Source organism: Channa argus, chromosome 15, assembly GCF_033026475.1.
Source record: "Channa argus isolate prfri chromosome 15, Channa argus male v1.0, whole genome shotgun sequence".
Classification (NCBI taxonomy): Eukaryota; Metazoa; Chordata; class Actinopteri; order Anabantiformes; family Channidae; genus Channa; species Channa argus.
This window is the reverse complement of record NC_090211.1, coordinates 6,148,361-6,161,698: the sequence shown is the minus strand read 5'-3', so window position 1 is coordinate 6,161,698 and position 13,338 is coordinate 6,148,361. Positions and strand designations below refer to the sequence as shown.

At 39.0% G+C, this 13,338-nt stretch overlaps 1 protein-coding gene across 1 annotated transcript; it reads right to left on the bottom strand.

Annotated features, from left to right (window-relative positions):
- Positions 1–896: 896 nt before the first annotated feature.
- Positions 897–13,338, bottom strand: fam83fa (family with sequence similarity 83 member Fa). Its single transcript, XM_067476906.1, has 5 exons — positions 12,663–13,338; positions 8,470–8,637; positions 6,935–7,056; positions 2,929–3,728; positions 897–2,147 (listed from the first exon to the last, which is right to left on the bottom strand). The coding sequence occupies exons 1-5, from the start codon at positions 13,134–13,136 to the stop codon at positions 2,098–2,100; spliced, it is 1,614 nt and encodes a 537-aa protein (XP_067333007.1). The 5' UTR covers positions 13,137–13,338; the 3' UTR covers positions 897–2,097.

The window sequence follows — 13,338 nt, the reverse complement described above, 5'->3', positions numbered from 1 at the left end:
ACCCCATTGTTAATCCATCCATTATCTGTCACCGCTTATCCTATGTGGGTCACGGGGGGGGGCTAGAACCTATCCCAGCTGTCATCTGGCGAGAGGCAGGGTCCACCCTGGACAGATCGCCAGTCTATCGCAGGGCTAATTGTTTAATGAATAATAATAATAATAATAATAATAATAATAATAGCAAAACCATGTGGTGAGGATTAAAGTGATACATACCATATTTGTTTTGTTTAAATTAAATTCCTAATCAAACATGCTACATGTTAATACAATGTATGAACATACACTGAATGAAATATTCTGCTATGAAATATTTCAAACACTTCGTCTTTGGTCAAAAACAACCTAAATTCTGGTACAGTGGTGAAAAATTCTGATTTCTCACACGAGTAAAACTTGTTACTTTTCATTTCAAACAACTTACTTTCTCTTTTGATAAATTTTTTTTTAGAATACTTTATGGTGAAGACGTCAACAGATACTAAGGGCATTTCATTAGAAAAATTATTAGTCTTTAAATAAACAGATAGTGAGGAATAATGACATGGACACACTGGTGCCACCTCACCTGTCATCTTATTGTTGAACACAACAATGTGACAGTTATGAAGATTTGACTAAAAACATACTAGACCAGTACGTTATCTTCAATGAAACGCATGGACAGCAAGTGCTAAAAAGACACATTCAATTAACCTGCCTTTAGAATAAAAAAAAAAAAAACATATCAAGCTAATGTACTGTAGAATATTTCTAAAAACAAGTAAAAAGACCTGGAAGTGAGTCAGAGCACCGAAACCACTGAAGTACTTGCATATATCTGCTTGCCACCGCAGCTTTTAACGACATGGTTACACAACAAATGATAAAACAGAGATGTGTTTTAGAGTTTTTACATTTTATTTGGGTTGTGAATTTTATCACATACAATGTAATTGAATGCCCATTTCACCATCACAGTCTCCAAACCAAATACAATTGCTATTTTCTTTACTACTTCTCATTAGTTTCTAACAATAATTTTGAATCACATTATTAATTATATTAAAGAAACTTGGGCACTTTTGACTTTTTAAAATCTAATTTAAGACATTTAAAAACCTTAAAAAAAGTATTTTATTAGAAACCTAATTCATTGCTTTTAAATACTTTTTAAGAGCTGCAGATACCTTTGTATCGTGGACAGATAGATTCGCTTTTTCCAACCCTGTTGGATCCATGACACTGTGGAAATTCTGCAAGTATGTCATAAAGCATAAAGCACAAAAAGGTGTTCAACTGAATTGTCCTAAACATTTCAATCACACAAACAATCATTAACAGCTGTTTGAAAGTATTTTATTGTATAATGTATTTTCCACTAGAAAAATCTATCTACTTCTTAAGTGGCTTTCAAAAATTCACATTTTCATCTCTGCCAGTTTCAACTGGATCAAAACAAAATGCCAAAGTGCAAACATAAAAGTCCTCATACAGCCATAGAATCAACCTGCTCTGATGAAGCAGGGTTGTATCGACAAACAGCCTCTCGTACATTATTCACAGGCTGCACAACTCACTCTGATGAACCCTTACTCTGTTGCCAAGGCTCCTCTGTAAGACGAAGCTCAGGGACAACAGCACAACGAATCACTTTTCTTGACTCCATAGCAACCAGAGGCGCGACACAATCCACAAGAGTAGCTGTGGCATTTACGTTCAAGCATACAAGTGTAAAATATAAAAACACACTTTAACAGGAGAATAAGTTAATACAAAAGACATGGAAACAAAAATGATGGCAATCAAGTGTCCCATCATTAGCAATTTGGCTTAAACGTTAGGAGACTTTTTGGGGACTTTGTGCTCACATGATTAGTTAAACTACAACACCTCTTTACTGGTGACTCCCAGAAGGCCCAACAAAGGACTTTTCGCCTCAGACTGCAGCAGCGTAACAGGGCAGAGACACTGCCTGCTCTCTTCTCTCATATACTAATCTTACCTGGTAAAGTAAGGTGATACTGTGACTCAGCTGCTGCGTAATGTTTAACTTTCAGATCGCCAAGATGCAATTTACAGCCCCAATGACAAACTGTCTTATTGTGTTTGATCTCATGACTGGATGCAGTTCTTCTTGTGGTGCCGCCGGCGGCTTTTGAACCCTGTTGGAAAAAACAAAAACATCACATTTAGGCACGTGTCCTGTAATCACAGATTTTAGCTTTTAAACAAGGTAAAAAACTGTTGATTAATTGTAGTTTGTAGTTAGTTTATTCACTTTTTGCTTTACTTTTATAGCACACTTACTTTCCTGGTGTATGAAATGTGCTACATACATAAATTCATGTCCCCTTAGCACTTTGAGATCATTTAAACTTCCAATACCATTTCTTGAGGTCAAAGGTTTCGACAACTTGCCAGAAAACACATTTCCACATCCAGCAGTTAGAGAAACAAATCATCATTCCTTAGGAGCTTTGTCCACTAGTTCTAACACTCCCTCACCTTTAGCTGTTTTAGGCCTTTAACACCTGCTACTCCGCTAAGGTCACCACCAGTGTACTGTCTTCTCATAGCACCTTCAAACACCAACTGAGTTGTATTTTGCAGCCCTGACAATTTCATTTTAAATAGTTACACTTGGACCAAAATACATTTCCAGATGTTTACACCTGGCTTCAGTAAGACTCCAAAATACAGTAACATAGTTTAGTGAAATACTGTATAGTGGGTAGGTCATCCCACATGCCAAGGACGTTGTCCAGATTATTTTTAAATTCTGGCATGTTGGGGAAGAAGTCATTTTTGAATGTAATAATTACTTACTTCATCCACCAAATAAGTGGACTGATTGATAATGAACATGATCATACGCTGATCTGGACCATGATGGGATAAACAGGCAACAATGAAATAACACCACATTGATATTTAAACTCGTACCGTCTTCATCTCCTGTGTTGATGGTCTGCAGAGACATACTCCTCTGTATGTGCTTTGAGGGCTTCCTGGTTTTGGGTTTTAGTGGCAGTGGTTTTTCGATGATGTCAAATGAGTCCTCCAGCTCATTCATTGCCGCACCATTGGCCTCTGACACTTTACAGGGGGGGGAAATGCTCTGAGGTGTGACAATGCTTTCCTCAATAGTCTCTGTGCTCTGATTGGCTCCTCTGCCTCTCAAGAAGTGCCGGAAGGAGCTACGTTGTTTCTTTGACGTGGGCGACTGGTTTTTCTTTGGGCCTCCTTTTCCATTGTCACCACCCTCCTCTGTAGGTGAACCGGGACTCTGTGGGGAGACTCGGTCTAACTTTTCCTTGCTGTTCCTTTTTGCAGTAAGGAAGCTGTTGTGAAGGCCATTCCTCTGGTTCAGTTCACCAACAAGCGAGTTGCTTGGAGCTGAAAGGTCCTGTAGGGAACGTGTGAGGCCCATGCTATTCCCAAAAACCAGAGAGTATTTGGGATTGTGATATTTATGTGCTGGCACCTTCAGGTTAATCTCTCTGGATTCCCCGACCGACATTTGAAAGCGAGACGTAGAGACAGGCATAGGCTGAATTTGCTCCACCTTTGGCTTCCTCATGGGTGTAGCAATAGGTGGTCTGGTGATGTTGAACTCCCTGTAGAGGTCCACCTGTTCAGACACAGCATATAGCTCCCTGAAGTCATTGTCGAAGAAGTCCACGATTTGTCCTGACATCACTGTAATCGTGTTCCTGTCCATTCGAGATGAACTCCAGGTGAAACTGGAGAACAAGAGAAAAATAGACCAAACTGTGAAGTAAAAGTGTTCAAAAAAATTACTCCTAATCCATTAATTTGCCAAGTGGTAGTGGTTTAGTTTGACATAAGACTGGAAAGAAGGGAACATGCTGACTGTGAACTGTTGCTTATTTTTGAAGCAAATTTAACCTTTGTATGCAGAGGCCCATGTGTATCTGTACAAACCACTTTATCCAAAAACAATAGTATGCAATATGTATACTGTAATATAAGCTGTGGCATCCACCCAGGGCGTTCAATACTAATGCTGCATCCAATTCCTTTGGTGTCTCACAGACACTTCTCTGACTGGTTAGGAGAGTGAGCCTCGCTCAGAAACCTAGAGAAGGGTTCTGTGAGTCTTTCAGGTGTTGACAGCACCTCGCAATAATAAGTTATTTAGTATAGCTCGATTTAAAAAACCTGTAAGTAGTCATATACTGTAGCTTTAAACCCAATGAAATCTAAACCTTTTCTTGTACACACAGTCATAATAAGGGCTTACACGAGTCAAAACATGACTGTGCTCATTTCACTTGGCACGCATCAGTCATTCCACGATTGATATACGTGTCACACTAATGTGTTTATAAGGTGAACGGATCACTGATGTGGTTTGCCAGTGGCTTGAGCTGGCTAATATTTGTCACTTACAGGCAAAACAGAAAATATATGTCAAATGTAATCAGACCCAGACTGTTGTATACAGGAACTTAAGTCTTTTTATTGTGTGTTGTATCCACAGTGAGATCGGCTTGTTTTTAAAAGCAGTCTGGATCAGATATTTTTCAAGTTTAAGCGAAAGTCAATGCTTTACTATAAGCCCCCTTATTTAGCAGTAGTACACATGAATATAATGGCATTTAATGGGCTATAACATAGTAAAATGTAGATGTGAGCAGATATACACTGTAAGAGCTTAATAATGCACAGTACTTATAACTTCAGACATATCAGATTAGCAAACAACATATGTGTGAGTACCAGCTTGAATGGTGAGCCTGTGTTTAATTTTCAAACTCGCTATAGTTAAAATACTATGTATTCGCACGTATTGCCTTTGTATAACCGTTACACAAGCAGTACCCACTTTTGATTTTGGTTTATATAATAGATCACTGTGATCATTTTCTATCACTAATGCTCCTGTGTTAATGTTTGAGTAGAAAACTTCACTGAAGAAAAGAGCTGGGCAAAACCAATGATTACAACAGTGTAACATTATGTTAATGTTTGGGGTTATCATGACACGATATATATGTATGTATATATATATATATGTATTCCAAAGGAGTCCGCATGATCCAGTGAAAGTGCTTGTAGGCTGTTCAACAACTGCACCTATACGAAGCATAAACTGCATGTAGTACATTTTCTGTCATTTTGCAAAACGGACAATCATTGGTGTATAATCAGAGCTGGAAACTGGATCAAAACATAGCACCTATTCCTTCCTATGAAAGTTATACAGTGGCGCATGGGAAGGGAAAAAAAAAAAAAATCTTCCAGATTCCAGCCGGCCAATTACCGAGATAGTTGTCAGGCTTCTGCGTTTTTGTGCACAGAGCATGTGCAGCAGCAACCTCCTCCATTCGAGTCCCTTGAACACATGAATAATAGAAAAGAATTCTATGGCTATGTCCAGGCTGTGATCAGCGCTGGACAGCAAGGCACTTACAAGTCAACAACTATGACCATTTCAAGCGAGTATTTCTTTTACTTCAACTAAACCAGCAAAAACAAGTTGGCAAAAAATATAGTCTATGCCGTTACAATGGCTAAGCTTAAAGACTGTATCTGTGATCAAAGACTGTTTAGCCAATCAAACGTGCTATAAAAATGTTGTAATAACATTAGGCTTCATATGTTGTCAGAGAGCACATCAAGGAATTAATTAGTTTCAAGAATACGGACACAAATAAATAATGGATTTTAGGGTTAAAATGATATAAACTTAGCTTCACCTTGTTGTTCAAATACAGCAAAAAAAAAAAAAAAATAAGAAAATTAACAACCTGTTTAGTCATAGGAACATCAACAAATGGAAATTAGAAATTTGTCAACAATCTCGAAAAGATTTCAAAACTTGTTTTATGGTTTTCTGTGGTGGAGAATATAGTGTGAAAAAAAAGTGCATCATATCATTGTGTCTACTCCCAAATTTTTGCAACCAGCTGCTTATCTTGACAAACACTGTTGTACCATTGTACCATTTACATAACGGGAGCCCACAAATTTTCCTTTTTTGAAGTGCTTGGCATTTGACATTTGAAAACACACATTGACTCTACATATTGTCAACTGTTATAGTGTCATGGTGTTTCTTGAATGTTAAACAGCCTATAAACATGCAAAAGCTACTTTGATTTGTCATGGAGGACACAAACACGACAAACATACTAAGAACAGCATCAATTCCATGTTACAACCAGAAAAAGCCGAGACTGTAACTACTGTGTAAGCAATTCTGTGCCAAGTTATAAGTTATCTAGTATTTGCCATTTTTACATATTTTTATCCTACGCTGTTATGTAAAAAAGTATGTAAATCCCAACCACCTCACTTATGTTAACAGTGTTAAAAAATGTAGGTGGCCTCCACATAATAATCTCACACAGGTTTTACACGTCTGCCTCATTCAGTAATCATAATGAAGGACATGTTGGTCTACAACAATACATTTATTTGCAACAGTAGATAAGTTGGGAGTGTGTGCTGTAAAAAGCATTCCAGTCGGTTTCAACAAGTTTCATTTGATTCCGAAAATCTTTGCAAAGTTATTAGTGTGTTGTTCTACTGTGTTGTTTCATGCTGCTTTCATAGAAATTAGTTATCAGTTTGAGAAAGTAAACTTTTGTAATATTTAACTAGATAAACTTCACCTTGATCAAGTTTCAATTTGATGAGATCACCTTAGTAAGATTTATTCATATGCATATAAGTTTAGACGTTTGCACACATTTTACTCTTCAGCTTTGCTGTTGAAGACACAGAGACAGATGCCAGATAGAAGTTCCTATGTCACAATGAGCTGATAAAAATCATAAAATCTATAAAAGTAAAAACAATTAAAAATTATGCTTATCTTATCATCTTATTAGAAACCGTATATATACAGCTGGAAAAAGGCTGACAAAACATGATATACATACCATTAAATGTGTACTATGTATCTTTTTTCTCAGCTCACCTGTAAGACCCAAACATGACTTTCTCTCCATCCACCAGCATGTATTTGGAGGATAAGGAACCGGGCAATTTTCCAAAGGACAGGGCCAGCCCTGCACCTCTTACCATGCGCACACGGAGATTCTGTAAAGAAACACCCGCTTGATTACACATTTCACCCGGGCAATGGCAATACACAGCTAAGCTTAAGTCAACTCACTCGGCGGCAGCTGTCGAACTTTCCCCTGCCGTTTCATGTACATCTGGTTGATTTAAGGCGATGCCAAGTCAAACTGTGCTGTCACACCTTACTACATAAAGTCAACTTTCTAAAGAAAAAAAAGGGTAAAACCTAAACTGTTGAGCCACACATGCTTACTTAAAGGGAGGAAAAGAAACAGAAAGAAAGAATTGAGGATGTCAGTTTTGAGCAGACATATTCCACCGGCAGTCAACTCCAGTGTGGAGGCAAAGTATCAAGTTACACTCTTTGGATCAGTTCTAGGGAATCTATGAATGTTCATTTGTAGAGTAACAGAGCTCGGTGCTGTGAAAAAGGCCTTTCACTGCCTTATCAGTTGACACCACTACAGCCAGGTACTCCAGTCCTCCAGCCGAACTAAACTGGAGCTACAAACTCTGCGTGAAGCAGATAAGGCTGGGCATTGTGTCCCAGAGGAGATAGAATGACAGTCAGGCTCAGTGAACTGCTGTTCTCCTAATCTACATCCGCATTTTGTCATTTCTCAGGTTTTGCAGCTCATACAACAGTATTAAATGTTAAAAATGACCCAGATGACCTGTTTTTTTTACTTTGATAATATTATATTATTTGAATCACTTCACGATATTTCACACTACGTATGTCAAACAAAACCTGCCCTTAAAATAGCATGACCCTATATATGTATTATATTATATATTATTATATATTATAGTTGAAAGTTTTGACATCAGAAATTAAACTTGAAAAACTCAAACACACACACACCTTTCCTGGAAGGAAAAGGGTGGTGTTGAGTGTTTTTAAATGCTGTTTTTCAGTGCTTGGAGTAGAGAACATAAAATTGCTGTCAAATCCATTGTATTCTGCTGAAGGCAAATATATCAGCAGAAGACATCTGCAAAGCTTGGCAAACAAAGTTAAAAAACTATCCACGTGATACCCCGAGGGGTATCTGGGAAAGTACTGTGCATAATTTTTGTAATTTGGACAGATTAACCCTTTGGATTATGGTTATTATGCTTTAAGTAATGGATGTTTAATACATAATTTTCTAATGCTCCAGATTAGTTATAACTTTCGGGCGGCCAGATTGTGTAAAAGTCATAGTGAAAAACTGCCCGTTCTAACTTTGAACTCTAATTCGTTAAGAAGACCCCAGACCCAAACATAGACTGTTTTGACCCCATTTATAAATTGCGTCGTAAAATTTACAGCTGCCCACTTGATGGATTCAAACTTTCCATGTATACTTGCTGTTTGTGTATTGCATTAGTGAACCTCCAACAGCACTCATATAATGCTTTCCTCTGTTTGCAGAGTGCACTCCTCACCCGCAGATGCACTGCATTAATCTGAAGCCGAGTGCACATATCCAGGAAATGGGCGACTCCCCTGGCCTCTAGCACAGCGTAAACAGCAACTCCGCGCCGTGACGAGGCATCCAGCAGGTCCTGGAGGATCTGCAGGTCTGTCAGAAGATCCATGACTATGGCCACCACCTTGGAAACACACGGGGATATTACAGATGCAAAAACATGACACACAACTTCAGTGGTGGCAGCTTGAAGGCAGTACAAAATAAAAACACAGTGAAACATTTCAGATTTGAGAAAGAACAAACGGTGTATATTAAAAGCAAATAAAGCGACACAAAGGTTAAAGACAGTGAGGACTAGAGGGACATTTTGAAAAATTTAGATGTTCTGTAAAGGGATTTTCACACAAGATTACTAAGCTGTTTGCACATTACTCATATCACTTCTCAGAGTTTCTGGGCATTTTATCATTATTGTTAATTTTTCTTTTACAAAATTAGCAATAATGATTAAAAAAAAAGGGGACACCCCTCCCTCCCGCTGTTATTGCTGTTGAGAAGCCCAATGTATGCACACCAATTACAGAGGCATAAGCAGATGACACTTATAGCATGCTCAACCTGTTTTTCCAGGTGATTAAATAATAAAAATATGTTTGAATGTACTCCAGCAACGGTTATGATTAAGATGCACTGCTAATTGTTTAAATTGTCTGTGTTCAGGAATTTCCTAACAATACAGGACCTGAGCTAAGGAGGAAATCACCCTGTCACAACATAACATACTGTAAATAAAGACAGTGTTGGAATATGCTTATTTTCAGTCCATCTTTTACATGAGCGAGCATGATGACTAACAGTCACACTCCGTTTTTATATGCTTAAGTTCAGTGTAACCATGTGAGGCTTTTTCCATTTCCTTATTGCGGCTCCTGTCAGCATGTTTGAGCCTGATCCAACAGGCTACAAACAAGTTTTCCTGGCAAGGTGGTACAATTAGAAATGACATCAATCACAGAAAGCAAATCCTGCTATCTAAAAGAGGTCTATCTGTGCAAATTCTTATCCGAAGTATTTGTAAATTAATAACTGATAAAACTCTCTGTGCAGAGAAGGAATATCCCATTTTAAAACTTGTCGGAATTGGTTTATAGTGGACTGAAAGATCTCAACAACTATTATATCTGTTATATCTGTCCATTTCATTTTGTACAGATCTTCATGGTGCCCACAAAATTAATTTTACTGACTTTGTTAATCCCAAATTTTCCTTTAACGCATCCACGACCTTGACACTTAATTTCAGTCATGCGTCTGCTTAACTATTAGATGGACTGCCATTAAATTTGATGTGTACACACATACACATTAATGTCCACCCTTCCCTCAAGACAAATTATAAAAACTATGATCCCTTAGCCCTACCTTTTGAGAAACACACCAATTTCTTTTTATTCATGCACCTTTGAGAAGCAGAGTCTGTCCAATAACAATAAGCATGTCTTACAAATCTGAACACTATTTCTTATTTGTTTAAAATAAACAAAACTTTAGGGTAAAAACAAATGTTTTCATTTTCAGTTGATATTAAAATATGACCATGTTTTTATATTAAAATAAAACACAAATACATACACATCTCCATATAGGCCAGAATAGGACAGTGGCATCCTTTGCTGATTTCCCTGAGCTAATTTAGTCAGCTGCAGCTTTGTATAGATTATATATTATAAAATGTACAGATACCAGAGTGGTTTTGAGCTTCTTATCTACAGTAAGTACTGGACAGAGATGTTTCCATTACCTTTTTATTTAGTGTCATTATCAGGGGTAATTTACTTGATGCAAAGCCTCATGAAATACCTGTAAAACTAATGACATTTCAGGTGACTCAGATCCACCTGTTCATAAGAAAAACCCTTCAGCTGCTAATCATCATCTTATATCTGGGCTCCTCATTTGAGATAATGACCTATAGATGCATTTCTCACTTCCAGGACGTGTGTGTGTGCGCGCTTTTTTGAACTTCTAGGTATTGAAATACAGAATTATCAAGTACTTGGCAGGCTTCAGGAGTGGATTATTTATTTCACCTATAGGGGTGCATTTTTGCACATGTGAGAAGCTAAAAGAGTGTGTCTGGACTGCTGGTTCAGTGTGTGAAGTGCAAACACAGCTTTCACAACATGACTTAAGCCAGTCCAGTGAGAGCTGGTGACCGTGTGTGGGGTGGGGTGGGGGGGGGGGCAGTAATAAACAGGGGGCTTGTAAAGTTACCAAACCCTGAGCAGGCCCAATGGATGTGAAGTTGTGAGCTTTTATCTTTCTGCCGCAAGTGCAGCTGACATTTCAAGCTGCACAGCCCATATGTGAGCGCACATATGACTCAGCTTGTCAAAACCTGTGTATGACTCTCCCATTGATGTAATTTTATTGCTGATGCTGTAAGCTTGATTAACCCTTCTTTGGTAAATTCTGCATGTGCACATTATGAGGCACATGCTATTGTGATATATGAGGCACATTGTTTTATAGATGTGCTGTAGACTGCTATAGTTCCATAGGAGAGTTCTGGGCCTACTGTTTATTTTCTTTAGTTGAAAGTGATTTTACTGTTTTCAAATGTAAACTACACAATAAGTGATGACTGACATTTGTTTTTAGTACACACAGTTTTAGAGCAGAGTGGATGCAACTGCATTATCATTTTTAGGGATGTACTTTGTTGTGCTACACAAACAGGGTTCTTTTTTTTTTTTTGACCATCACCATTGTAAGTGAAAGTAGTGATGGGGGCCTGGTGACTCAGTGGTAGAGCATTGGGTTGGGATGCAGAAGGCTGTGGGTTCGTAACCAGGTGTGGGCCACCATGGTGCAGGTCCCAAGATCCCAAGAAAATGGAGGGTTGCTGCAGAAAGGGCATCTGTCATAAAAACTCACGCCAAATCAAGGTGCAGAACACATTCCGCCGTGGCGACCCCTTAAGGGACAAGCCCACCGCTGTTGATTGAGAAGGAAAGTGGCTAAATATCAGAAACTCTGTCAAGGTCTGCAATGCATTGAACCGTGATAATGGAAATTTGGGGTAATAACTCTTAACTGTCACTTTTATTTTCAGTTCCACATATGTTGTAGCGATAATTGGGCATAACTGATCTTGTTGCAGCCTGTCTGAGGCTCGACAAAAGCACCATGAAGCAGACCATGGTTCAGGGGGATTTGCAGTTATCTCTGTTTAAATCTGCATTACAGTATGTGTGTTTCACAGTAATGAGTCAAACCCCTTCACAGATGTCAAATAAAACGTAATGATCCTTCATTTTTACTCAACATGTCGTCAGCTAGAAGTCACCATTTCACAACCCAGTTCAAAATTTGCATAGTTTCAATCATAAAAGATAAAAATTATTTGGGTTCCAACTAACTGGCTAAACTGAAACCAGTAAATGTTGTGGATGTTTCTTTTTTAAAAAAAATATACAGATGATTAATATCTTATCCAAATTGTTGTATATTCATTTTCTGTTGCCTACCTCAACAACAGCCACACTTTGGTATGGCCTGTTTATGGTTTGGAAATAAATATAATTTCTAAGATGCATGTTTAGGCAGTTTTTTCAGATTGAATTAAAGCCTTCAATCCTCAGTACATTAATTACGATTACTCACAGGCTGTGATGGACCAAGGAAACATGTAAAGAGAAAGTAATGGCTCTCAGCCTGGGGGTCTTTGTCTCTTTTATTCAGACAGGTAACGCTCAGACAGTCATGTGATCACCTGTAGCCAATCATTTTGAATTTTTCAGAACCATTATTGATGTGAGGCTAAAGTAGGTCAGGCGTTATTATTCTCTCCGAGAGACAGCTGGAGCCACTGGGAACATGTTTTGTCGCTAGTAGTAAGTGAATAAAGCAGAAGATGCACAATTGTACATTTTGTTCACGTACATTGTGTTGCCCCCCTTGATTCAAAGCAAACTAGATAAAGTGCAAAAAGTTTCAGCCATTTTTATAATTTGGTGAAATTTTTAAAAAAACCTCTTACTCAGTGTTGGTTAGAACTGAGGTTGTTGTTTTTTTTTTTATTACTAGCATTAAATCAGTGATTTTAAAATGTGTTGTCGTCCCGAATCTTATTCTCTTCGACAAAGGTTCATAATGAATGGGTTTGATCTCTTAAATGAACACTTAGAATAAACTTGAGTTTACCTTGTGGGACTCCTGTATGAGTCTCCTCACCACCTCCTTGATATGCGGACCGGGCTCTTTGGGAGGATGGGTGTACACGGACACCCGGGTCACCCCCTTGTAGAGGCCGCTGCTGCCTGGCCAGCCGATGTCCAGAGAGGGGACTTCAGTGTCGGACATCTGGGGCCAGTAGGTGGAGTGGACCCCGGAATCGGCACTGGAAGCCTCCTTAGACTTTTCATGCTGTCCAGAGTCAGAGTCGCTGTCCGTGTCGTATTCGTGAAAGGTTTTCCGGATGGATTTCACCTCCCTGGCGGAGAGAAAGTCCTTGATGTTGTCCTCTTTGAGTCGCATCTTGAAGGCACCATCTCCGTTCCTCAGCAGATGTTCCAGAGCCGCCCGCTGCTCCTCGCTGTAGTAAAACTCCGGCCTGGACTCCGGGATCTTCTCGTTGACGTGCTCATCGTCCATACACACCAGCTGAGACTCCGCCATCGTAGAGAAAAGTTCGCCCACAGTCGCTCCTGATTCACCGAGCCGCTTCTCGCCAACACCGCGCTACCTGTGCAGACAGGTACGGCAGGTGCTCAGGTGTCTCCCAGGTAGCGGAGGGCGGAGCTAACTTCTGTTTGCCAGTCAACGTGGTAGTTTATTAAGGCCACATTGTTAGAGCTTCTTGTTATGTAACTGAGAATGA

Excerpts from the sequence above, each read along its gene's own strand:
- fam83fa (XM_067476906.1), bottom strand. The coding sequence starts at position 13,136 with ATGGCGGAGTCTCAGCTGGTGTGTATGGACGATGAGCACGTCAACGAG. Across the intron at positions 7,057-8,469 it reads TTAATGCAGTGCATCTGCGG|AATCTCCGTGTGCGCATGGT; the intron begins GTGAGGAGTGCA and ends GTTTCTTTACAG. Across the intron at positions 2,148-2,928 it reads CAACACAGGAGATGAAGACG|GGTTCAAAAGCCGCCGGCGG; the intron begins GTACGAGTTTAA and ends TTTTTCCAACAG.